General features: G+C 41.7%; 2 protein-coding genes across 5 annotated transcripts in view; one reads left to right on the plus strand and one right to left on the minus strand.

The window, feature by feature from the left end:
* The first annotated feature begins 7,461 nt into the window (after positions 1-7,461).
* Positions 7,462-9,090, plus strand: serp2 (stress-associated endoplasmic reticulum protein family member 2). 2 transcript variants are annotated; one of them, XM_030787070.1, is made up of 4 exons: positions 7,462-7,545; positions 7,819-7,831; positions 8,740-8,802; positions 9,050-9,090. In XM_030787070.1, exons 1-4 carry the CDS (start codon positions 7,462-7,464, stop codon positions 9,088-9,090), a joined length of 201 nt encoding a protein of 66 aa, XP_030642930.1. The 2 variants fall into 2 exon arrangements, with proteins under 2 accessions (XP_030642930.1, XP_030642931.1); XM_030787071.1 differs by lacking the exon at positions 7,819-7,831 and having other exon boundaries at positions 8,730-8,802.
* Positions 9,091-11,609: 2,519 nt separating this feature from the next.
* The window catches only part of tsc22d1 (TSC22 domain family, member 1), a 31,206-nt gene continuing 18,631 nt past the window's right edge, over positions 11,610-24,184 (minus strand). Inside the window, exons 1-3 of one of the 3 annotated variants that reach the window (XM_030785725.1) lie at positions 16,980-17,065; positions 12,866-12,917; positions 11,610-12,100 (exon numbers count right to left, since the gene is read on the minus strand). In XM_030785725.1, the coding sequence (XP_030641585.1) occupies positions 11,843-12,100; positions 12,866-12,917; positions 16,980-17,065 (396 nt within the window). In that variant the 3' untranslated portion in view covers positions 11,610-11,842. Of the gene's footprint in view, positions 12,101-12,865; positions 12,918-13,472; positions 13,595-16,979; positions 17,066-24,184 lie in introns of those variants that run through there. The other 2 variants (XM_030785724.1, XM_030785723.1) reach the window with 2 other exon arrangements.

Consider the following 24,184-nt stretch of genomic DNA (forward strand, 5'->3'; position numbering starts at 1 on the left):
GTTTAAATGCACAGTATAGAGGGACTGTGTGGCTGTTTCTCATGTATGAGGTACAGGAGGCTGTTTTAAAGCAGTCTTGGGATCTTGAGGGGAGGTGGGGGGAAGGGGGGGTTGGTTTTGAGATGTGTTTGGTTTGTCAGGAGAGTGACCTAATTTGCGCTGCCTACTCAGGTCTTAGGGTTGGCACAGAGAGAAAGTGCCAATGGACGGACAGTGGCTCATTCACACAGGTTGGCATGTAGCCTCACACATCTGAGGCTTAATGTGGCAAAAAGCTGTCCTTTAAAGGCTTGGCAAAGCCAGTGGAAACCTGACTTGCGTGACTGTGTTGACCTTGGCTCTCGGTAGCACACCAAGAAATCTTTGAGAATCCCTCACCGTTTAATGGTCGCCGGGCTGCTGAAAGGAAGCAATTTTCTCTTGTGTTTATCTAAACATAGGGGACAAAATAGCTTTTGAATGTGGTACACTTCCATGAACCAAAGCCAAGAGTGTAAATATTAATATACTGTTGCATTACATTACCTAGTCTAGACGTATAGAAATTCGATCCTATCTACCACACCTGTGTGCCCAGTAGCGTGGTTTCAGACTTGATGTTTCACTTCTGATTAAGAGGATGATGAAGACAAGGCAACACTGTCAATACTTAAACCAGAATCTGCGATCTGATTTGTCCAACTTATTTTCATATTGTTCTTAAGAACAGTACCTCACTATCCATGAACAGCTAGGAGAGTTTTAAAATGTCAGTCAAGTATATTGAATACACTGCACACTCTTGCCTGATACAATCATTAAAAGCTTTTGTCATTTTTATGCAAGCACAAACCATAAAGAAACTTGGATAATACAATTCAAATGTCACACAAACTCAAGCTCAGTAAACCCGTTGCAAAGACCAAGCCTAAAACAGAGGTAAAAAGAATTACATAAGGTCATTTGCATACAGTACATAGCAATATCATCTGCACACACAAGATACATGCATGTGGCCTACACGTTGCGCATGCTGTTAATGTGATACATTTTAATGACACATGCCAACATGAAGTCTCTTCAAACGCACATAGAACCACAGGAACAATGTCACATGTCACTGCGCACGGAAATACACACACGCATACACGTGTACACACGCATACACACACAAGAGATCCCCTCTAACTGCACTCCGAGATCTCACGCCACCGTGGGGCCGCCCGTTGCCTGTCGTTCTTGCATTCTCTGGGGTTTTCAGGGGTCAGGGCCCGCTCTCTTTGTATCGCTTTTGTCCTTGGCCGCTTTGTTCCGCTAAAGGTTCGCTCGCTTAACCAGCACTGCTCCGGTCAAAGGGGTTTTGTGTGACGGAGTGGCATGAACAATATGGCCAGTGGCCAGCTTACAGAACAACTAGAAGTATTTGACAAAGAAAATGGCACTGCTAATCACCCACAGCGCTGAAACAATGACAGCTGAGTAACACGCTGCGTTGCTGGCTCCTTTTCTCTCAGCATCATCACCTTCTATGATGACATGGACACAACTGTACACACCTTTCTCAAAACAAACACGTCCTCTTTGTTTTCAGTGTCATCTCCCTCACGCAAACCATCACTCCCATTAACTAATTAGGTTCATGACTTTAGCTCGGGTCCTTGTCAAGGTCGACAAGTCATCTGGCTCAAGTCAGTCATCTGGCTCAAGTCAATCATCTGGCTCAAGTCAATCATCTGACTTCTAGATGCTCTGTCTCCTGTGCTGTCATCTGTTAGATGTGTAAATACTCACTCGAACGCGTGGTCTGCGGGTGCTGCGGAGTACTAAAAACTTTGGACAAGAGGGTCTGTTTATTTTTCACTCAATCTCTCACACAGACACACACACACACACACACAAACACACACACATGCGCACACACAAAGTGTGTCTTCATGCATTCCTTTTTCCATTAAATATTAAGGGCCATTGTGCTCCTGCTTGGTACATTCTGTTCCCTGGCAAGTGAACATGGGAATCTGAATGGAACGGAAATGGGAAAGAACGGAGATTGGCTGGCTTCACTCAACCCCACCATCAGCCCCTCTGCTTTCTTCATCAGGCTGTACCAAATTTATCAATGAATAACCCCATTTGATGTTGTATTTCAATAGGTCGTTTGGACTGACCAGTTGTGTGCAGGACAACACTGAAGCATTTGATATTCTTAAGGGGTATTGTACCAATCTCACCCATTCCCCAGAGGGCTGTGACTTCGCTCCTAGCGTGAGAGCACAGGTGTGGGCTGCTCCCATCCCTTCATCCAGAGACAGCCGAGTGAATTAATTATGAATAACATTTGAGTGGTGTTCAGGCCCTGCCTCTTTCACTCCGTCCCCCCCCCCCCCCCCCCCGTCCCCCGCCTCCCTCCCCCAAAGACTACCTGACCCACTAAAGCATTGAGACACAAAACAACACCTTCACAGCCAGAACAAGATACACCAAATGAGACTGTAGAACAGCTTTGATGCTGGGCAGAGCTTCCTATGCAATTCCTACAGCTCTTAAAGCATGCCATATTGCTTTTTGAAGAAAAGACAGAGAAGTTATAATAGTACCTCAGGTGGCCATGTGACCTACTTGTGAGAATAGTTCCCATTGAAAGGCAGTGTTTGGACAGGCCTGTTTATTCAGTCCAGTTAAATAACAGACAATCTTAGGCTATCATTTCACCTTAAGGAAAATAGCCTCATGGCACTAAGGCTGGGCAGAATGAGTAACCATTTTATCATTTTGTTGTGTACAGAGAGAAACTTGGACCTGACAAACAATGACAGAGTCATTTTATATTTCTCCATATTTAACAAATAATTTTTTAGTGTGTGCTGAGCTTTCACTGTGACTCAGTTAGAAAAGCTCTGGGAGGTCCCTTGTCCTGAATAAAGCACATTAACATACTGAACCAAAGCTAATCCCAGGCTTTCTACTTCTGTTTCCTCAGCTCAAAATCGGTCGATTCTGGTGCTCATCCTATGAATGAAAAAGAAAAATGTCTTGAACGCTAGAAGATTGTGTAGATATATGTCAGACATTTTTTTTTCCCTTTATGCTAAATTCCAGAGTCAATACTCCAAGTTTTCTTTAATCTTTATCCCAAGCCAGAGGGCTAATTCTCAGTCTGCTAGCCTGGAACCCATCACAGTAGCTCTAACAACTATGGTACCTGCAATACCTGAGTCTTAGCAACAGATCCTGTTTTGACATCCGTTTCCCTGCTCCCCCTCAGTGATCTGTCGGTTTTGTCTGGCCTCGTATGCCTCCTGCTCTGTGTCCTCCAGTCAAAATATCCGAAGGCACCAGACCAAGCACTTATCAACCTTAGGCAAACTCCACTGGTCTGTGACAGGACCAAAACAAAGCCATTAACATCACATTAATACGAGCTCTGACAATACTGTGGACATGTTTCAACACACATACGTCTGTGGTTGTAATACTTCTGATCCTGCCCTGCTGATAAACGCCCCGTCAAAGAACAATAGAAAAATCCAACCATACTAACTTTCAGATAGAATAACAATAATTCTGATCCACAGAGAGCAAACTCTGAGATGGGTTTCAACGGGTGTGAAGAAAAACAGGAGAGTTTCGCTACAGCACGATAAGATGTTCGCAGATTGCACGCAATACACAATACGCCTCTAAAGAACCAGGCCCCAAGTCTTACACGGAACTCAGTGAAAGATTATACACATGGCTCTATGCGTGATTACAAAACCTCCCTGACATTTTATACTGAGCAAATAGCAGGCTTCAGAACCATGGTGTCCTCTCACAAGAATGGAAACCCACCCTCCTCCCTCCCTTCCTCTCCCCCCAAACACCCTCTCCTGCTATTATTAACTACATGTCCCACCTGGTGGAATAGGCCACCTGTAAACTGACTGTCCCTCTGAGGCCATCTTGTCCCCACGACACTGAGATGGACGGTGGTGGGAACAGAAGTCTGGAAAGGCCTCTGTGACTGCGGCTTTTCCTGAGGGACAGGGGTCTAGTGTGTCAGCTCCCTCCGTACTCCATAAAGCCGGCTCAAGGAACAATGCTTGGCTGACAAAGCTCCCGGACTCCTCCAGAGAAAGATGCGTGCTGGGGGGGACAGCGGAAGCACTTAGCCCACTTTTAATGATGACCTAAATATCTGCAGGAGCTTCATATGTCAGAAGTCCCAGTTGGAGTTGAACGTCTCTGAGCCCTTCCTTTATATGGCGGGCAGATGTGCGGCTTAGACACTCTACATATGTTCTTCTTCCAAAAATGCGCAACTGAATTTATTTAACGGACTAGTCACAGTAATTTCATTGTGGCAAAACAGAACGTGAACTTTCATGGAAGTTGGCTGACATTAAGGGACACGGGGAGAGTACATACCAGGGCAACGCAAGTTTAGAAAATAGGCTCTTTGTTAGCCGAAATATCCAAGCATTGATTTTCCTCTTCAGGCTGTTATATACTGCTCAGGTTAGACTTGACGTAGTTTGATTTCTTAACATCTTATGACAAAGGTTTTCCTTGTTCTTCTTCCTTCAAGACACTGAGACAAACACACACACGTGCACACACACACACACACACACACACACACACGCACACACACAGAGGGGCCTTGCCTACAGCTTAACTTTTGACAATTACTTAAACTGCAGCACGCTGCTAACGAGACATCTTGATTGTTCTCACATTTAAATGTCATTAATTTGTAATTTTAGTAAACAACAATCACAAATGAATGAGCTAAGATTATAACTGCAATGCTCATAGAGAAGGTAATAATCCTTTTGTGCAGAATGGCTAGAAGGTGGGGTTTTTCCCACTTTGCTCCAGTTTCTTCTATAATATACACAGGTTTTCCCAGAAAAGGTAAGAGAAGTGGGCTACAGAGATGGTAAACCTCATGAATCATTTGGTGCATTACAATTAGCATAATTACAGGCACATTCTGAAAAACCAAACAGTATTTGTTCCAGTGTAATGACTTTATATTAGACAACCCAATCCCCTAATAACATTTGAAGTCAACATTTGTTAAAAATATATAAATAAATAAATAATATTGTTGACACTCTGGAAATTTGAAGGTGTTCTTGACAGGTCTTTTTGCTTGGCCTGAAAATGGTTTTTCCACTTACTTTCATATAATGTGAAGCGGAAGACATAAACTTTCCCATGCAGGTTTAGAATAAACAGAATTAAGAGAGCATTTCAGGGTGAGCAAGACTAAATGTGGGTCAATCCTTTCCTCCCCTTTGGATCAGAAAAGTCATTCTAAAATGTACTGCATGGGTATAATCTACTAATAGTCTCTTACTATAACCTCAGCAGTGTAATCTTTGATAGCATTCAGTGGATAAATTGTCAGTAAGAGCCTTAAAAGTGAAAAGATTGCTCTCTAATATACAACAGATGGCTTTTCTGACACATGCCTTCATTATGAATTACTTCTCACACGATTCTCTGTTGGACTGATAAACATAAAGAATCTCTGGGAGGAGGAAAGAGTGGAATTGGGATTGCTCCATTAGATTACAGAGACCATTGTGTGTGTGTGTGTGTGTGCGTGTGTGGGGGGGGGGGGGGGGGGGGAGACTTACAGGATAGTTTGTGGCTTTAAGCATGTATTTAAGAGCAACTGTTTTAAGCAAAAACATGAACAATGCAGAAATGGAACACTACATTTGATGAATTTGGTGATAACTAATTTGATAATTATCATTATCTGAACAAAGATATTTTAACTGAAGAAGACAATAGGTTACTTTCAGAGATATGTGGATAAAGCGTATGGTTAAAGGTGTAAGTGATATCTGGGTGAAGTCCTTTGTTATTATGTGGTAATGTGCTATGAAATAGCTATCATGGAACTATGGCTTGAAATCCATTGGTATTGAAGATCACAGCATTTAAATAGCTGTGGACTGTGGTGACCACCATGCATGAAAGGGTTAATCAAAACAAAATGTACAATATGGGACAATTTCAAAGCTGAATGTAGAAGCATTATAAGGCTTTTTAATTCGTGTATAATTACAACAGCCAGTTTTGTGTTCAAGCAAAACAATGGCTTTAATTACAATATTGATGTGTTCAATATTAATGCAAAGAGAAAAGCGTAGCATGTCCTGCCTTATTATATCTTCTCCATTCAGCTAAACCACACGCTTGCACCATAGTCCTCTAAGTAACCATGCATGAAAATTAGTTTGCCTCTGGAAGGCCACTTTCAGATTCACAGTTCAAATAAGAATAGTTATGAGAGAGGCCAGAAAGTGTAAAAACATGATTAAGAGAAACAGAGGAAAACAAAACAGAAAAGTCAGGCATGAATAAAAGAAACACGATCTGCAGAGACCATTGAAATGAAAAAAAAAAAAAATCTTTGAAAGGTAATATGTAGTCAAGCCAAATATCATTTGGACACCCTCGGCCATAGCACGCTTGAACATACTGCACCGGCAATGATTGCGTCATTGCTGACGCCCCCCTTCCCTTGATGCAGTTCCTAGGCAACCGGTTCTATCAGTCGTACAGAGTTTCTGTTGATTGCTGAAGCACATTTTCCTCAAATTTGTTCAGGCCTATTTGATGTGCACCGAAAACAAATAGGCGATATCAAAACTAATATAAACACATTGTAGGTATAAATGAACAGATGAGCATTCTGTTTTCTCATGCTTGCGACACAGAAAAGAGTGCTCACACAGCAGCCTTTTAAATATATTCATTTAATTGTGTCTGCTTTATTAGTTTATACATAGCCTATATATATATATATATATATATATATATATATATATATATATATATATATATATACACACACACACATACACACACACACATACATACATACATATATATATATATATATATATATATATATATATATATAAGTTAGTCAAACACGAGCTTTCAACGTTCTTGAATAAACAATTCCCCCGAGGTCCTTTTTGGCATTTGAGAGAATAACTAGGTGAATGAATCAATGAATCAATGAATCAATGAATCAATGAATCAATGATAGCTGTGAGAATGTAGTCACGGACTATGCGATGAACACCCTGATTCAGAACCACCATATCTATCAATAATTTCACCCTGACAAATCTCACTGATAACTCAGTCTCGTTCTCGTTGTTGTTTAAAGGAGATAATCATCCTATGCCATTAAATAAAACAGTATATTTTTTAAATGACAGTAATGTCAAAACTCACGGTCTTTTATTGGTTTAATAGAGTAATTGGTACAATTTGCAACAGAAGGAGAAGTAAACCGGTTAGTCTCTTGCGCGCCCCTCCAGACGCTGTTCTATGGAGGCGCACTTCCGTTCTCCACATCTTTGTTTTCGGATTGCAGGTGCTGAGGACGAGTGATTTGGGCACCAATATTGATTTACTGATACGATACAATCGTATTTAATAGTAATTACTTAGTTGTTATATTTCAAGATGGTAGCGAAACAAAGGATTCGAATGGCCAACGAGAAGCACAGCAAAAACATTACACAGAGGGGAAACGTTGCAAAGACTCTGGTAAGACATCATCTTTACCGTTCATGATGTGTCCCATTAAAATGAACGCAAACGTGGCGTTAAATATAAAGCTCATCAGTGGAATTCATGGTCCCGAATGAGGTGGTTCTAAAATTACTCTGCATCTCCATTTGTCGTTTCATCCTAGCATCTTCACAGTGAACCATCAAATTTTGCCTTCATTTTCAACATGGCATGTTTTCTCCCGATGGTTTCATTTCATTTACACATCACAGAATACTTAAAAGATGTGTAAATGTGTCCTTCATCCAGTCTATAGTAAGCGGTAATGATGTGTGGCACAATGTGGTTCATTTCAACGTGTTCGTCGTGTTTACAATTAACCCATGGATAAGCATTTTTAAATACTCCCCTCGTGAAGATACGGGGCTTTTCAGTTTGCATCTGCCTTTTTTTCAGGCATGCGGTTAACATCCATAAGTTAAAAAGGGAATTTGCCTTCCCACAGTCATGAGAACGTTAGTCTACTGACATCTAAAATGATGTTGCTATAGTTATTATTTTCACACGTCGCCCCCTCTTCGTTTCTCCATATTTTGTTTACAGTATTTCAGTTGGCTCATCACATAAACCAACACCGGGGAATTGGTTTCTAAAATAGTGTGGTTCTTAAACTGGTTGTCCTCTGAGCTCTAAAATAGATTAGGAGGTGTCAGTACACGAATATGGATCTCTGATAACATATCGCTGGAGACCTGATATAGTCTAATGAGGTCAACGAAAAAGCTGAGATGGGACCATCAAAATTGTTACATAACTGCTGGAGTCCCACCTTCCAAACGACAAAGATAATATTTTTTTTCAGCTTTGTTTAAGAATCTAATGTAAACCAGATATCACGTCAGAGTATTTAATTACTACTACTTAAATATCACATAATCATAAAATCAGATGTGATCATTTCTCGGCTCCACATTGTCCTCTTATGACGCCTCTTACACAGGAATTGTATCTGCATTAAATAGTAGATGAAACTGGTGTATAATATTCGTAATATTGTCGCTAGCCAAATATTGTCACTTATAAAATAACAAGAGTTCATAAATATAGTAGCTATCACTCAAAATTTTCATGAAGACAAGCACACACATTGTGAGGTTGTTTACAGGAACGAATTATGTCTTACAGACATTAATGTTAGTGTTTGTTTACTTACCTTTCAGCGACCACAAGAAGAGAAGTATCCTGTTGGGCCCTGGCTTTTAGCTCTCTTTGTATTTGTTGTCTGTGGATCAGGTAATGGTTTTCTATTACTCTGACATTCTGAAATCTCAGATACAGCCTGACTCATCTTGGAAAACTAACACTTATAGTGTTTTAACTTTAACATTTTTTTTGTTTTTACACCTTAAAATAATGCTTAAACTACTAAAGACTGAGTCAGATATGGTTTAAATATATGCCATGGTTTGTTGGACTGCCTAATTTCCTTTTTAAAAATGGACATTTTGAGACATACAGTAATAGCCATCCGTCTTTTCAGCCATCTTTCAGATTATCCAAAGTATCCGGATGGGCATGTGAGACCTGACTCTGTGATCATCCCACAGCCAACCCCACCACCCCCATCAGTCCGGAGGCCATTGGATACAATCTGAAGGAAGACTGGAGGCTCGGAATTCTTCTGAGTTTGCCAATGAGCTGTGAGCTTGAACGGAAGCCCCCTATAGTATATGACATTGTTGCTCACCATGTTTACAGTGTGCCTGGCTGAGGAGAACAAGTGCTTTTCTACTGAACCACTATGACTGGCATTGCCCCTCAAAACGTCTTACTCGTTCACTTGAGCCAAACATGTTTTTTGCAATCAACTGTGTGATCACTGACAATGTATCATACTGTTTCTGTATTTATCTATGTTACTGTGACAACTTTTTAAAGAAAAAAAAAAAAAAAAGTTTCATAAAAATGTTGAACACATTTGGGAAGTGTCTAGTATCAGTTCCACTTTTTGCAGTGTTCAAAAACTCTCAATGAATCATCACTGGATAAATAAAGGTTGGAAAAAAAACACGTGCCTTTATAAAACATTTATGGTAATTATAAATTTGTATTTGCATCACATGAATGTGAGCAGCTCTTTTGAAAATAATTTTATGCTGAGTAGTCCGCTCTTGAAACAGAACAAGGCCACTCTTCTGTTATTAGGTTAATAGTATGATTGTATGGTCAAAGCCTGGTGAGTAAAGTGCGAAATGTTCCTCTTTCCATGGATTACAAGTCATCTGTCTTAAGATAATTTAGCAAGTGTCTTGACTGATGCATAGTAAAATACATTTCTCTCGATGACTATATCTAATCACTTCTGCCAAAGTATCAAATCAAATGCAAATTGAGTGGGGGGGGGGGGGGGGGGGTGGTTGAAATTTTGTTTCTTAAGGTAGCTATATTGAACCACACAAAGGTTTTAGGTAAAACTTATAAATTAGCAATCCATCAGTGGATGAAACAAACTGAAAAATAAATTATTATTAAACTGTCTCATTTCAATGTGTGACAATAAAGGCACTGCCTACCGGAATTGGTTATGTCAGTCTGAGCATGTATTTAGGTCTACAATATTCTCTAATGTTAATGCGCAGTGACTTAAATTCTCAAATTCAGCAAAACAAAGAGAAAACGTGTTTCGCAAAACATGGTTGTAGGCCATATAGCTTGTCTTTTAATAACTAATATGATTCGAGGAGAAATACCCTTATTTACTGCATACTGCTGCATTAAGTAGTCTGAAATAAATTCAAGGTCTGTGATGCTCTTTTAACCTTGCCTAAAGCCATGTGAAGTCATCCATGAGCAAGAACAAAGGCGGTAACCAGCTCAGCCAATTGTGGCAAGAGGGGGAAAAAAAACCAACCAATCCATGGCTAGAGGCTTGTCCTTACATCATAGCACACACCACATCTATGTAAAAACACCATACCAGAGGCAAAAAAGGAAGAAAAAAGCAACTTGTAAAATTCAGACAAAATTCACAGCATAGTATAAACTTCAGGTACCAAAGGTATTTGGTTTACCATTTTATTGAGAGATGTGGAGTGCAACTGTCAAGTGCAACTGGTTCATTTTACAACTTATCTCCTGGTTTGAAGAACATGCAGAGAACATAAGCATACAACTTATACGTATGATGCAATATCCACTTTCCTAATGATATTTGGAGTTAGTGTTAGTTAAGAGCTTTGATATCCAGAGTACTTCACTGTCAAAAATGAAAACAAAAATCACATGAGTGCAATACTTCAAATAATTTCAAGTGGACAATGGTTTACAGTAGGTGTTAACACAGCCAAGAAAAGTGAGTAGTTTTCTTTTGTTTGGTAAGATCTTAAGACTTCTCAAGAGCGCCATTCCTGAACAACAGCATTAAAAAAGATGGCCAAAATTCTCAGGCAAGCCAACGACTACCTCATTTTTCTTTTGTACAATCTAAATAGTGTCTTTCTTTCTTATGATATCACTATTTTACAGAGTACTTACAGTAAATATACAAGAATATACACAAGCCTTTCCTCCTTTAAATTCAGCTCAACCAAAGACCCTCTGCACTTAGATTCTTGCAAGTGTCACTGCACTGGTTAAAGCAATTTTGGATTAACAAGAGCAAGACCGAGGGTATCAAACTTAAATACTGAAAAAAAAAAAGAAAAAAAAAAAAAAGAATATATTTTCCTTTAGCTTTCATTTGGAAAGTTTACTCCCTTCATTCAAACTGATATAATGATGACATCGATGCAAATATGGAATTCAACGTTTCATCCACTCTCCCCATGCCAGATGGGGGTTATGATTGGTTGATCATCAAAGGTTTGTCACATTTGTCATCATGAAAGTGCTTATTTCATGTTGAGCGCACAGTCTGGAAAAAGCCTGCTGCTGGGATTTACACTACAAAAGTAAGGTGAGGCATGGAAACACCCTTACAGTTTCATAGTTACCGATGATACTGACATCACTTGCAATCCTCAGGACACAGGCACAATGATTGAGTCATGTCCATCTGGATTTCCCGCCCCCCCCCCCCGACATTCTAAGTCCACGGATTTTGGCAATGTCCATCCTCCGTCGACGGCCCAGCGGACTGTCTGTAGTGTGTCTCAGTATGACAACATCAAGGGTTTTTTTTTTTTGTTTGTTTGTTGTTTTTTTTTTGAAGAGTTAAATATGTGCAAAATGTTAACAGAATCCTCTCGTCATTGAGGCATACTTGTTCTTTTAGCGCAAGTCCATTTGTATTCAGTTTCAGGCCCTGGTTTCATCTCTCAGGGAATAACTTGTGCTACGCAGAGGGTCCAGAGTTCTGTGAAGCGAGCTGGGCTGGGGTGGCAGATGGCTGTGATGCTTGTGTGGACGCTGGTGGTGAGCCACTTTGAACCTGTGCCTGAAACTGAGCAAGCTGCTCAGGACTGGCTAGGTTTTTTAGCAGGTTGTTCTCCTGCTCCAGTTGAGAGTTCCGTTCTATCAGTTCTTTGATCTGTTCTTTCAAAACCTCCACTTCCTCTCGAACAGCATACATTAAGTGACTCTTCACTAAATCCTGAGGACAGAAAATAAATGATATATGGTAAGGTTTCATTGTCTCAAATGTAACACAATTCTTAAAATAATCCTTTACAACTGATAGCTAAAACAGCAGGAAATATAATATAATTCTGTAATAATTTTTAACTGTTTGCCCTAATAAATTGTACTTCTTAAACTTTTTACTCACATCACACACTACACTATCGAGAAACTGATATGACCTGTGTGCTACATGCTCCATGGGATATCACCACAGAACCTCCCCCAGCGTCACCAAATGTACAAAATGGCCGGCCCACAACGGTGGGAGCCAATCAGGAGGGGAGATATTTTTAACTAGGGGTAAAAAATTTAAGGTTTGCCTAGCAACAGTCGCAAGGCAGACAGAATCGCGTGAGTGTTCAAGCAGAGACCAGATAGGCGCTGAAACATACGACAGTGCGCTGAAACGTGATTTATCTGCACTACAGGCTGTGGCACCCTTATGTTTCGCAAACTAAGACAGTTGTAAACAGATAAAGGAATATTGTTTAGGATTAAACTGAGAACAGCTAACCAAACCCTATTCCGGAATTCCTTTGCCCCACCAGTCGCTTTTGTGTAAGTTTCGATTTGACGGTGATTATGTAATTCATTCGAAAGTTAAACAGAACAGGGACGTGAGTTCTCCAGTTACGAGAAAGCGTTGGTTATTAAATGCGTCTTTTTTCAGTTGAGGCAGTAGTTATAATGAGGAAAATAACAATTATATATCAAGAGGAAAAAAATGAGGACTTACCATGGCTTGTTCAATTTTATTGTCTATGGCCACAACACTGGCGCCTGAAGAACTGAAAGAAGAAACAGACAATAGTAAGTCGTTTTGCTCGATCGGAAACCTAACTGTGACATCAGTAAATACTACATACAAAGCCGGAAGCCATATAATCGGCAACACTAGACATTTGGCATCTTATTGCAACATTTATGTTTTTTTTTTTTTTTTTAAATCCAGACGCTAACACTCAACTGCATAACGAAAACGCAATAGCACAAAAAGATGAATATCGACCAGCACACAGAAAACAACACCAATCTGCAGCTATACTAGGTTTTATGTAAACCTTAATGCTGCAACCATTGGTTTTAGGGACTGTGAGCCAAGACTGGCCCAGCTGCAAGCAATGACATTTTTTCTTACAGGCTGCGAGAGAATCAAAATGGCACTGCCATCAATAAAATGTGAGAGAAATAACAACACTCTCTGACTGTCCTTGACTGAGAGTCGCAATTTTATGATACTGCATGAAATGTATATAATGCAGTGCATAATACTGTCCATGAAAAGTCGATTAATGCCTGAGTGCCGAAGATCTCTTATGCTCAAACACACAAACGTCATTTACCTATTGTCGAGCTTGGTTGACGAACTTTCGGTCCCCAACAATGATGATAGGAAAGATATTGAAAAATTTCTAAACTGACAAACACCAAGATCCATCGCAACTGTATAGCATGGAGAATTCATGCTATTTCATCCATAAATAAAGAAACGCAGGCAAACAAATAATGTTCCTTTATCCAAACGGATATTACATTCTTCTAACCGCGGTTTTACAGCAATTTTGAGAAGGAGTGAAAGATCTTCGATCAGAGAGCCTCCCGTAATCAGGAGACTGTACATCCACTACCGCAGCACAAAGAATCTCCAAGGTCAGCTCATCTCTGCTGGTGAAAATCTGCAGCCTAAGAAATTTGCATAATTTATCCAAGAAAAACAGCCCTGTGCTGCTTCCTATTGGTAGAGGGCGGGACAGATTTGACTAATCTTATGTGGCACCGCCCCCACGTGAAACTCAGCCGACTTCGTCAACATAATTTATGTAAACAGAACACTCTGAAGGGAAACCCGACTGCAATGGAGAATCATACTTCACTATTACCACTCAAAAAAGTAATATTTGTGAACGTAATATTTGTGAAACATTGTGCCCAAAGCCTGTACAATAAGGATCGATGTCTGTTTTAGTTCTTTAGCATCATTCACATTATTTACTTACATTATCAACGGCGGTTATCATTTTATAGGCTACAACTGAAAACAAAAAGCTTAACTTCGTCTCAAATCGTTCTGTTTCTGGTTGAGTAAAGCTTCAAATATTTTTAATAAAACGAGAACGCACGTACAGCATAACGGCACAAGCTCTGCATGTAAACGTGTCGCCACTTGTCGGCAAACGCTGGAACAACATTCAGTGAAAAGAGAGGTACTTGGACACTCACTGAGGATTTTAAAATGTAGTAATTCTATAAAACCAGTACACCCGCATACTTAGCGACTCTACATGTTTACTCCGATCGACATCGTTAACTGTTCTACACGTCATCAATGCATCTGCTGAGCCGCTGAGTTAACCAACGAGTTAATCGATTTCATGTGAGGTCTACACTTACAACAACGTGCCTCAAATTATACAGATGCATGCTCGAGCTGTATTTATGACCGTCCCAGGAAGAAGGGAACAAAAAACTACGTGGACGTTGGAAACTGGAAGATTACCAATGTCTTTCCAGAAAATAAAACGAACTGGCATGATCTTTGAAATGTCAAGACAAGAAAACAAACCTCTTGAAATGGAAACTGAAAGTCTGCTGGAATTGTTCAACCTCACTACGCATTCAGACTAAAAAAAAATGAAAACACTGGCCTTCTTCAGGTGACTTCAATACATAAATGAACTCACAAATCTTCACTTCCACTGGTCTGTTTCTACATCAAGAAATACAGTGAAACACCACTGTATTGTGACTGCCAAACCCAGACAGGAGTTGATTTGTTGCTGTGAATCCCAACTCATATCAAAATAAGAGTAAATCTAGTACATTTACAAGAAGATCAATTCAAAAATGAAATTAACTTCCACATGAGGATAAACCTCACGTAACAAATCCATGTCAAATTTTCTTTTGGCAGGAGCTCCTTGGCTGACAACCAATATTTATACCATGTCTTCATGTGACTGTTTCAAAAAATCCACACATTTGGGAGCTGCTGACTGTCACTAGTCCAGTTACAGTCTACAAAGATATCTGCCATTAACTTTAACCAATCTGTAGTATGGACTTGAAGGTAAATTTAACTGTGTCCTGACAAAAGGTGCAACAAATATTTAGACTGGAAGTATCAGTTACAGCATATACCATATAGTAAATACAGGGCTTACATACTGAGAACATCAGTACTGATCAGTCATCTGACAAAAGTTTGCTTTATCAAAGCAATAATAAAGTGAAACAAGGTTAAAAAAAAATAAAAGGGTCTTGCATATGTATATTACTTACAAGTTGAGATGATTTCTTAGGATTGTGCTCTTTACCTTCCCCCAAGACATTAACGAAACATTAGAACAATGGGCAAACACTGAATAATTTCTGATAAACATACATTTCTGTAAGACTTTGCATGTCGAGGTGTGAAGCAGTGATGGAGGGGAAAAAGCTAAAACAACTATTCATTGGGGCGTGTGCCGAGCTTAAGGCATAAGTCATTCTATTGAAGTCCCCCTCCACCCGTGAGGAGCAGGGTACTTTTGAAGAATGTTATAGGGCTGTCAGAAGGGCGAGACTTGAACCATATTTCTATACCACTGTAAGATATAAAGAATGGCTCCACACATCCAGCGACTATCTCCAGACACTATGCAACGGTGGACAGCACCATTTTAAGACTTCTGACTCACCTCATCTTTTTAAGTCAAGAGGCTCACACCAGCTACATCTTAAAAAGGCACATCTGAAGTTAAGGCAAGGTACAAATATAGTAATCTCTACAGATGTCCAGTAAATATAGATCACTTATCCTAATTAAATGTAGCAGCACACCAAATGAGGCCCAAACCTAATCAGCTCACAGTACACGTAGCTCTTCCGGAGTTCTTTGACTAGAAGTGGATTTACGCAATTAACAGAGACTATATATACTCCTTTTGTCCAGAGGTCTCACCTCAGCGCGTCCCTCACTATGAATCTCATCTAACATTCTTCCACTGTGTTTATTCATTTGAATTTAAAGGACACTGGAGTATTAACATTGAAGGCTGTAATGCCATTCTTGTGCCAATCCTAAAACACTGCAACCTCAGTACAGTCACAGCACGGTCAATGAATCTACCAGACTTGAGCAGGCTAGCTCACCCTTAATGTCCTTTAAGAGTAATTCTCCATTACACAACCATATGAAACAAGGGCCTCAAAGTGTTCAGAAAAGTAGAAGAGATATCAGGGAAGACATCTACATCTTCATGAAGAATGACATATTCAGCCACTGATCACACAAGTGAATTTGGGCCATAGTTCTGTTGTAAACCACACACTATAGGGAATATGTTCACCTGCTGCAGCAGTACAAATAACACCAACTTCTCAATCAAAATGCCTCTGCTGTAACAAAAGCAACCAACGCATCATACGTCACCCTGTATCCCAAATCCACCTATTCCTTACAAGAGAGGAATCCAGCCAAGGGCCTACTCCCAATTTTTTTTTACCATTCAACAGAAGGTGACACACAACTCAAACAAAATAAATCAATGTTTAAAAATCACTAGTCAAAACTCCCTTTTCCCTTTATCAACACCACACTGAACAGTTCTTGAAAATTTAACCCCCATCTGTACAAGCCATTCATATGATCCGTGACAAAAGAGAATGCACAAGAGCGCTATGCTCAAACGCTCCTCTAAATAAAGCAGCCACAGCTGTAAGGTGTTGAACATGTGTTACAAAACGATCAGAGCTTAAGCTAATTAAAACCAATAAAATGAAAAGCAACCGAAAAGTTGAAATACTGGCTACTACACAGTGTATGAGAGCAGCAAGTGTTGATGCTGTTCAGGCTCCGTGTTAAGCTGTACCTCTTCAAATGCTGTTCCAACTCCCAGAACAATAGCTTCATGGCCATTTCGTCTCGGCCTTGAACTCGGAGAACCGTTTCTCTCATTGATGTGTCAATCAGCAGCTCTCCGAAAACAGAATGAAATTTTCTATTTCCCACGAGGTTCACACACAAGCAGGCTCATAAAGGGGCCCTGAGCAGAACTCTCCATGAGCTTTGCCACCGAAGAGGTGCAGAGGTAGAGGAGGGGGGGGAAAAACACAAAAGGCCGTGTGGGGGTCGTGTGTGCGTCTCTCTCCGACTGTCCTGACTGTACTGGCTTTGTGTGTCTTGCAGGCAGATTTGCGACTGATTGAGCGAAAACAAGAACAGGGGCAAGCCGTGATGTCACGCTGTCGCTCCGGTCATGTGACCCGCTGTTACATAAACCATCAGCAGACATTAAGATCTTCCTGGTGATCAGAGTTTTTTTTTTTTTTTTTTTTTTACACATCCACTCTCAGGAGGTTGCTGCCCATACCGCCAACGTGCCCACCCAAGATCTACACGGGCCTTGACCCCTTTTTCTGACTCTCTTCTTTTCCCCTCTGTGCTGGAGAGCATTTCTCCCTTTTTTATGGCTGTGGGAGTGAGGTGAGATGGGCCCCTGCACTTGAGCCTGGATTTATCCTGTCACTTCTCATCAGTATTGTGGCTCTGCTCGGCCTTAGAGCGTCTAACGCCGGCAGAGCACACGCACGTCTCCCAGGGCTTAGGCCGCTCGTAGTGAAAAAACAATACCAAAACCCAACAATGGGAGGGATTTCACCTGTTCAAATACACCGAGTGAGGGCTTTCAGTAAGGCCGTGATGCAGCTGCGCTTACGCGCCTCTCTGCGGGTCACAAACACCTCATCAGCACGAACGGAGAGGCGCTGTACTTCCACATAATGCGTGCGGTGTACTGACTGTAGTTTTCCACTGCCACTTTTCCACCGCAAACTGCCGGGATTCAAAGCGTCTCAGCGCTACGACAACAAGGCGAAATGAGCTCCGCTATGAATCACAACCAATCTTAGATACAGAAACAAAGGGTGTCCGCGAGTCACGACCTATTTTAGCATCTCAAATTTTCAACGTATCACGTAAGAACAGAGCGGTACAACAAATCAAACCGCGTATGAGAGGAGAGGAGCATAGCCCAAAAATCACAGAGCTGATAATTAAATTGGGCCTTGACGAGCACAGAGACAGACGTTGCACTAGTCTACCCGGGCCTGCGATTGGCACACGGCCGTATGACACTTTGTCTCATAGGTCTTCTGGGGCATCAAAATTCATAATCAGATTAGACATATTCTGCTGTGACCGTGTGTGTGTGTGTGTGTGTACAGCGCGCACTGCGTCTGGGCGGTCACCTCCCTCAGCGGCACTACTGTTGAGTATCTGTGGAACATCCAGTCTCACATCTCGCACTATCACTCTGCTCGGAACATAAATGGCATTTCCTCAACCCTGTTCAACCTGATTCTGCCGGTACAGATGCTGCCCCTGATTTTAGTAAACCCCGCCATCTCGGTTTATAAACCGCGTGCCGGGCCCTCCGACGCACATGGATGTGTAACCTAGATATTACCCAGGCACCAGAGTATAAATAGAAAGGGATAGAACACTCATTTTGTGATAATATAAAAGGTTTACACAGGGACAAGGGCTGGTGCCCAGGGATTTTGAAAGCAAGAGAGGCATTCCACCTAGAAGCTTTAGCCAAAGGAGAGTATATGCTATATTCTTTCGGGGCTGATCGGCCCTATTCTGGTGCTGGGCGTACAGGAGGTAGATTCTTCTTTGTGGTGTTGTGACATGGACAAATGACTGCCACATTGCCACTCTGCATGAGAGAGCCATTTTGCCAATTGGGCTGACAGCAGCAGGTTGCACAACAGAGCTCCATCCTGTATTCTCCAGCGCCAACTCCCACTGTGCAACTCATACAGAATAGACTGGACAGCCTCAGCAAGTTTCAATCCATGAGCAAGAAAAAGGAAACATGTGAGCAGCCTCATCAAGCACATGTGGGGGGAAAAAAAAAAAAAACTCACTTAACTCTTTAGTGAACCTTTATACAACAGGAGCTCCTCTTTAAAAAAAACAAACCCAAAAAACGCTCGTCTTCAACGAGACGACACACGTCTAATGTGCTGTGGGCCTGTGGATGGAAAAACGTGTGTTATCCCGTGCTCTCAGATATTCTGATTTACGCTTTAAACATTGGAGGAGTTCCGATATGATATCTGCTGAATCGTTCATGCAGTACCTTTAACATATTTCTCTGGTGTTTTGTGGGGGGGGAAGTGTAAATGGTGATGGCCTTCCTCACACCCCTGGCTGTTACATAACTGTACTGCTAGTGTGCACACAAAAGCAGAAGATTTAAGTAATGTGGAGTGAAACCTGGCATTAGCAGGATTAACCCCAAAACAAAACAGTTCAAGGGACCTGAGACTAAAATCACTGGAGTAGATGATTCATCTGGAGGCATGTAGGGAACGCCTGCAGCCACAACGGTGACTGCTTTCTTGCATTGCCGCTGTCCATAGCCACCAAATCTGCACCAGTTCCCGCCGTCCCCTCCCTTTGTCTGAGAGCACTGTGGCCTTTATGTAAAGTGACAGATGAGGCAGTGTTACGATTCAAGTGGGCAAATCTTCCTTACAGCTAAATGCAAACCGCCGCACCACACTCCAACGAGAGTACTTTTAATGGAATCTACAGTCACAAAAATAGGTGCAGCTCTGAATCTAAAAATCACAGAAGTAGGCACTTTTCACTGAAAAAACAAAACAAAACAGAAGTGTTGTAATGGGGTAGTGCATACTATTACCATTTGGTTGGAATATGGACCTTCAACCTAAATTACATTTTTTTCCAGAAAGATGCAAGACTGGTGACTAATTAAAGGACACACATTTGAGTTTGCACTTCCACTGAGTAAGTGAAGCACTGAATGGGGTATGGACAAACTTCAGTTAACTGAGGCGGATTGAGTGAAACAATAACGGGGATGTGACTGATTTGGGGGAGGTGGGCTGAGAAGGGGGAGGGGGGGGGGTTGTTTACATTGTACACGATGTTCTTGATACAGACGGCCGGTCAAGCACAAGCATTACTTCCACTCGAGTTCCTAATGCGATTTGTGGACTCTGTGGTATATTTGCAGACACGGTCAAGATGTGAGGTTACACTGCTTGAAGTGAGGGCTTGTTTATAACACTATAGGTGGAACAATTTACACATACCTTATAAAGTTAAAGACAAAGTTAGCCTAAAATAAAAGTTATAAACAGGCACAGAATTTTGGTATACATTACGAATTACAAATTTCTTTCATCGTAATGTAGGTCTAATACTGCATGACTCCACTGTATGTCAAAGCATCCGTGTATTTTTATATACATTTTTATATACATTAATTTATAATCATTTACTTTCAAATTTCTTTCACTGTAATGTAGGTATAATACTGCATGACTCTACTGTGGGTCAAAGCATCCATGTATTGTTATATACATTATTACAGAGACATTTACTGTACATTAATTGCAAAATTTCTAAAAGTTGGGGAAAACATTATGAATACAACATCAAATGAACACTTTAGGCTCCCAAAATAAATTTCACAGGCTCCATGATGTCAGAAATCATTTGGTGGTTAGCCAGATAAAGACTAAAGAACAATTCAAATGGATGTTGGTTCAGCTTGGCATAATGTCTTTAATGTATCTGTGATGTTGGTATGATGTTGGGATTTCATTTTTAATCCGTAAGCACATGAGGAATGATTGCGAAAACTGAGCTTAGATGATTCTCAAAATAACTATCGGTTTAAGGAAACGTGCTTGACACCACACATCACGCCCCGAGATTCTTCTGAAATGACCTCTCTTCCGTTCTCTGTACACACTTTTTTCCCCATTCTCTCCTCTTTTCTTCATTGTTGGATGAATGCTGACCAGAGACCATCATCAGTGCAGCGGCTTGACGCAGAGCCAAGCTTTGTGCTGGAAAGACCTTTGTTTTCCCGATGCCACCTTTAGAAGCATGGGGCTGGCTAGCAAGCATTTGAGCGCAGAGTTAACGATTTTGCCATCCTACACTGCAGATGGCTCTTACTGTTTTTGGGTTGTATGGATCCACTGGGACAAGCAGTTTGTCTGCACAGGCTGAATCTCTCCGTTTACACGCCCTCTCCGTCTCTTTGTTTCTCTCTCTCTCTCTCTCTCTTTCCCTCCATCTCTTTCTGTCTCACCTCCTACAATGAGAACTGAGGGACAAAAAGGGATATCCCCTCCAGTCTGAGCACAAGAACACAATGTCCCCTTTAACGGCCCTATAGGACGTCTGTACGGAGTACTAACGAAGCACGCGGTTCTGAGGGACAGCCAAGTTCAGCTTCATATATGAAGAGCACTTATAGTACTTTGAATGGGACACGTTTTCTTGACGAGTGTGGGTTGAATTTAACAGTCTTGATTCTGAAATTTTCACAAGACATTAAAAAGGACAAAACATTCAGTTTCATGCCATTCTAAATGAATATGAATACCGAATTGACAAGCAGGGATCACGAATATGATCGTACTATGGCATAAGCGTTTGATTAGGATACTTTTGAGAGTGTTCCACGACAGAATATTCAAACATTCTTCATTTTCAAGACGACCGCCGCCAAATCTTTGCAAAAGTTGGGGGGAAAATGTGGTAGAGAGAGAGCATTCAGATTCGTACACTTCAGATGCATCACTGGAGATGAATAGGAGTAATATGTACAATATATCTTTAAATCTCTTGACTCAATACCCTGCCTGACATTTTGTTTAACCAACCCACAGTCTTGTTTTGTGCCACCAGAAAACAGAGTTGTCTATTTTTCCCCAGATTCATTCAACTCACTCCCCCGCCCCCCTCCCTCCCTCTCTCTCTCTCTCTCTCTCCATCTGTCACGTCAGCCCGTGACAAGCGTTCTCTCTGCCTGCCTGCCTGCCGCTGTGCCCTAATTCTGAGAGGAACATTACTTCGAAGTGCTAACCGGTAGGATCCAGTTTTCCTCTCTGGTGCAGAGTTGTTGGAGAGAAAGAGTATGAGCCTTAGAGGGAGTCCTCCACGCCCTCCCTCACAGACTCTTAACAGTGTCTGCCGTGTGCATCTCAAAAGCGGCAGGGGAGTCCTGTGTCGGCCTGTGCAGGCACAGAAAAAAAAAAAAAAAAAAATAATAACCACACCTGCAGCATCATGGCGCTTCAATCCCTTTGAGCAATACCAGCGAAAACTCTAACGCCTCTAACATGAGCGTACAGGAAAGGCGGGAAGCCGTCTACTGAGTAATGCGCCCGTTTTTTTTTTTTTTTTCTGGGAAAAGACACCTCTGAGATAGCTGCTTTTGGAGTACCTGCCGTGAGGAAAAAAATGCAACGATTACACTACAGAGCCGATGGAGAGTAGCATGCACGTAGTCCAGATATTCACAGCCTATACAGTATCCTCCTAGAAATCATGGGCATAATTCAGGCCAATTAAATCCACTTTTACGCACAGTAGGCTCTTTAGCTCTACGGCAATGCTTTCAGTGCTTCACGATATAAGCCGTGATTGAGCATTCTTTGATGAAATCTACATGACATGTTGTATGACATGTCATTAATTGACTGTGCTAGATGACCCTGATCCACTAGTGCATACTGGGAGGACGGTAAGCTCCTTTGGATTATATGAACAACTCTTCGGCCTATGTAGGACAGAGGAGTGGTCTGTCCAACGGTCAAGCACGGGGCTCCCTCTCTCTCATATTGGGCTGGCATCCAGCGGCTTCGCTTTTCTGACTCACGAAAAGTTTTCGGATCCTGTTCTAACCCTTCGCCGGCCGAGCTCCGTTCAAGCGGAGCGGCGGTCACCCCCGGTACGTCCTGTCCTCGCGCCACGTTACACAACAGCCGTTTCAGTTTGGCGAGCGCCCCCGTTAGCGCCAGCGCGCGGGGGGAACACGAGGCACCGCTGTCTGTGTTCCCCCTCGATCTTTTTTGTGCCCCTTTTTTGTGTGAACAGGAAGGGGGTACTTGGAGACGGCGAGTTGGGCACGCTGCCTCCTTCCGGGCCGTTGGCAGGAGAACAGAGGTGGGCTGTGTGCTGGGGTGCATTCTCTCAGCGCAGGGGCCTGTTTGGAGCTGAGAGGCTGGTCTGTGGGAGAACATTCACAGTGATGAGAATGACACAGCCAGAACTGCTCTCTGATACCAGCAGACTTCACTCTTCCTTCCAGGTCCCTCTCTCTCTCAGTCTCCAGATCTTCAGATAGGTATACAATCTATACGTACACGAATTTAAAGGACGAGCCACCAAAATACCTTGCAGTTTGAATTCAACTGCAGGGATTCAACAACTGCTGGGACGCGGATATATTTTGAACTAAGCTAACAAACCCCACAGAAGGTCTCACGTCTTTGACGCTACGGCAGTCCACGTTACCACGCAGCCAAATGGGTCCTAAAGCAAATCAAACAAACAGCCGGTGGAGAGATCTCATTGTTCCCTCCACACATGGCTGTAAATAACCGTGTGCCGCTTCCAGGAGGCCATCATGCTACCGGTGCCTCCAAAACAAACAAACAAAAAAAAATTCTTGGAAAAACCATGGACATGTTCCAACTAGGTATGAAGGTAATGGTACTAAATTAGTGTGTGACAAAGAAAAGCTGCTTTTCAGAGACTGTGATACATGAAAATGTGACACATTCTCTGGCCTATGTGTACAGCTTTGCATCTTAAGACGTACTGTTATTGAGACACTAAAAGCTCTTTTCTTCGTGGCAACTGGAAGACGCTTTGATTCCTGAACGCAAGCTGAGGTTGGAGCTGTAGCAAAACCCCCCCCCAGGCATCTGAATCCATCTCTTGTTTAAACTGGTTAGAAAACCTGGCATTAACAGCATTGGGTTTGAGGCAGGTGACAAAGGTTGAGCGTATGACGCATTTTATCAACTGTATTTCGATCATTTCTGAAGAGAAAATTATTATCGTTTTGCCATGGGCATAAACTTCTTGACAGTGGGTTGATGTGTTCACACAGGACTCTCTGTAGTCCTATAATTGTCGCTTGAGACAAATGCAAACTCCATGCTACAATGTTTTTGTAGGCAATATTTCATATTTCCTGCGGCAAGTTTGGTTAAAACAACAGTCTTTCCTTCC

The sequence above is a fragment of the Chanos chanos genome, chromosome 10 (genome assembly GCF_902362185.1).
Source record: "Chanos chanos chromosome 10, fChaCha1.1, whole genome shotgun sequence".
In the NCBI taxonomy this organism is placed as follows: Eukaryota; Metazoa; Chordata; class Actinopteri; order Gonorynchiformes; family Chanidae; genus Chanos; species Chanos chanos.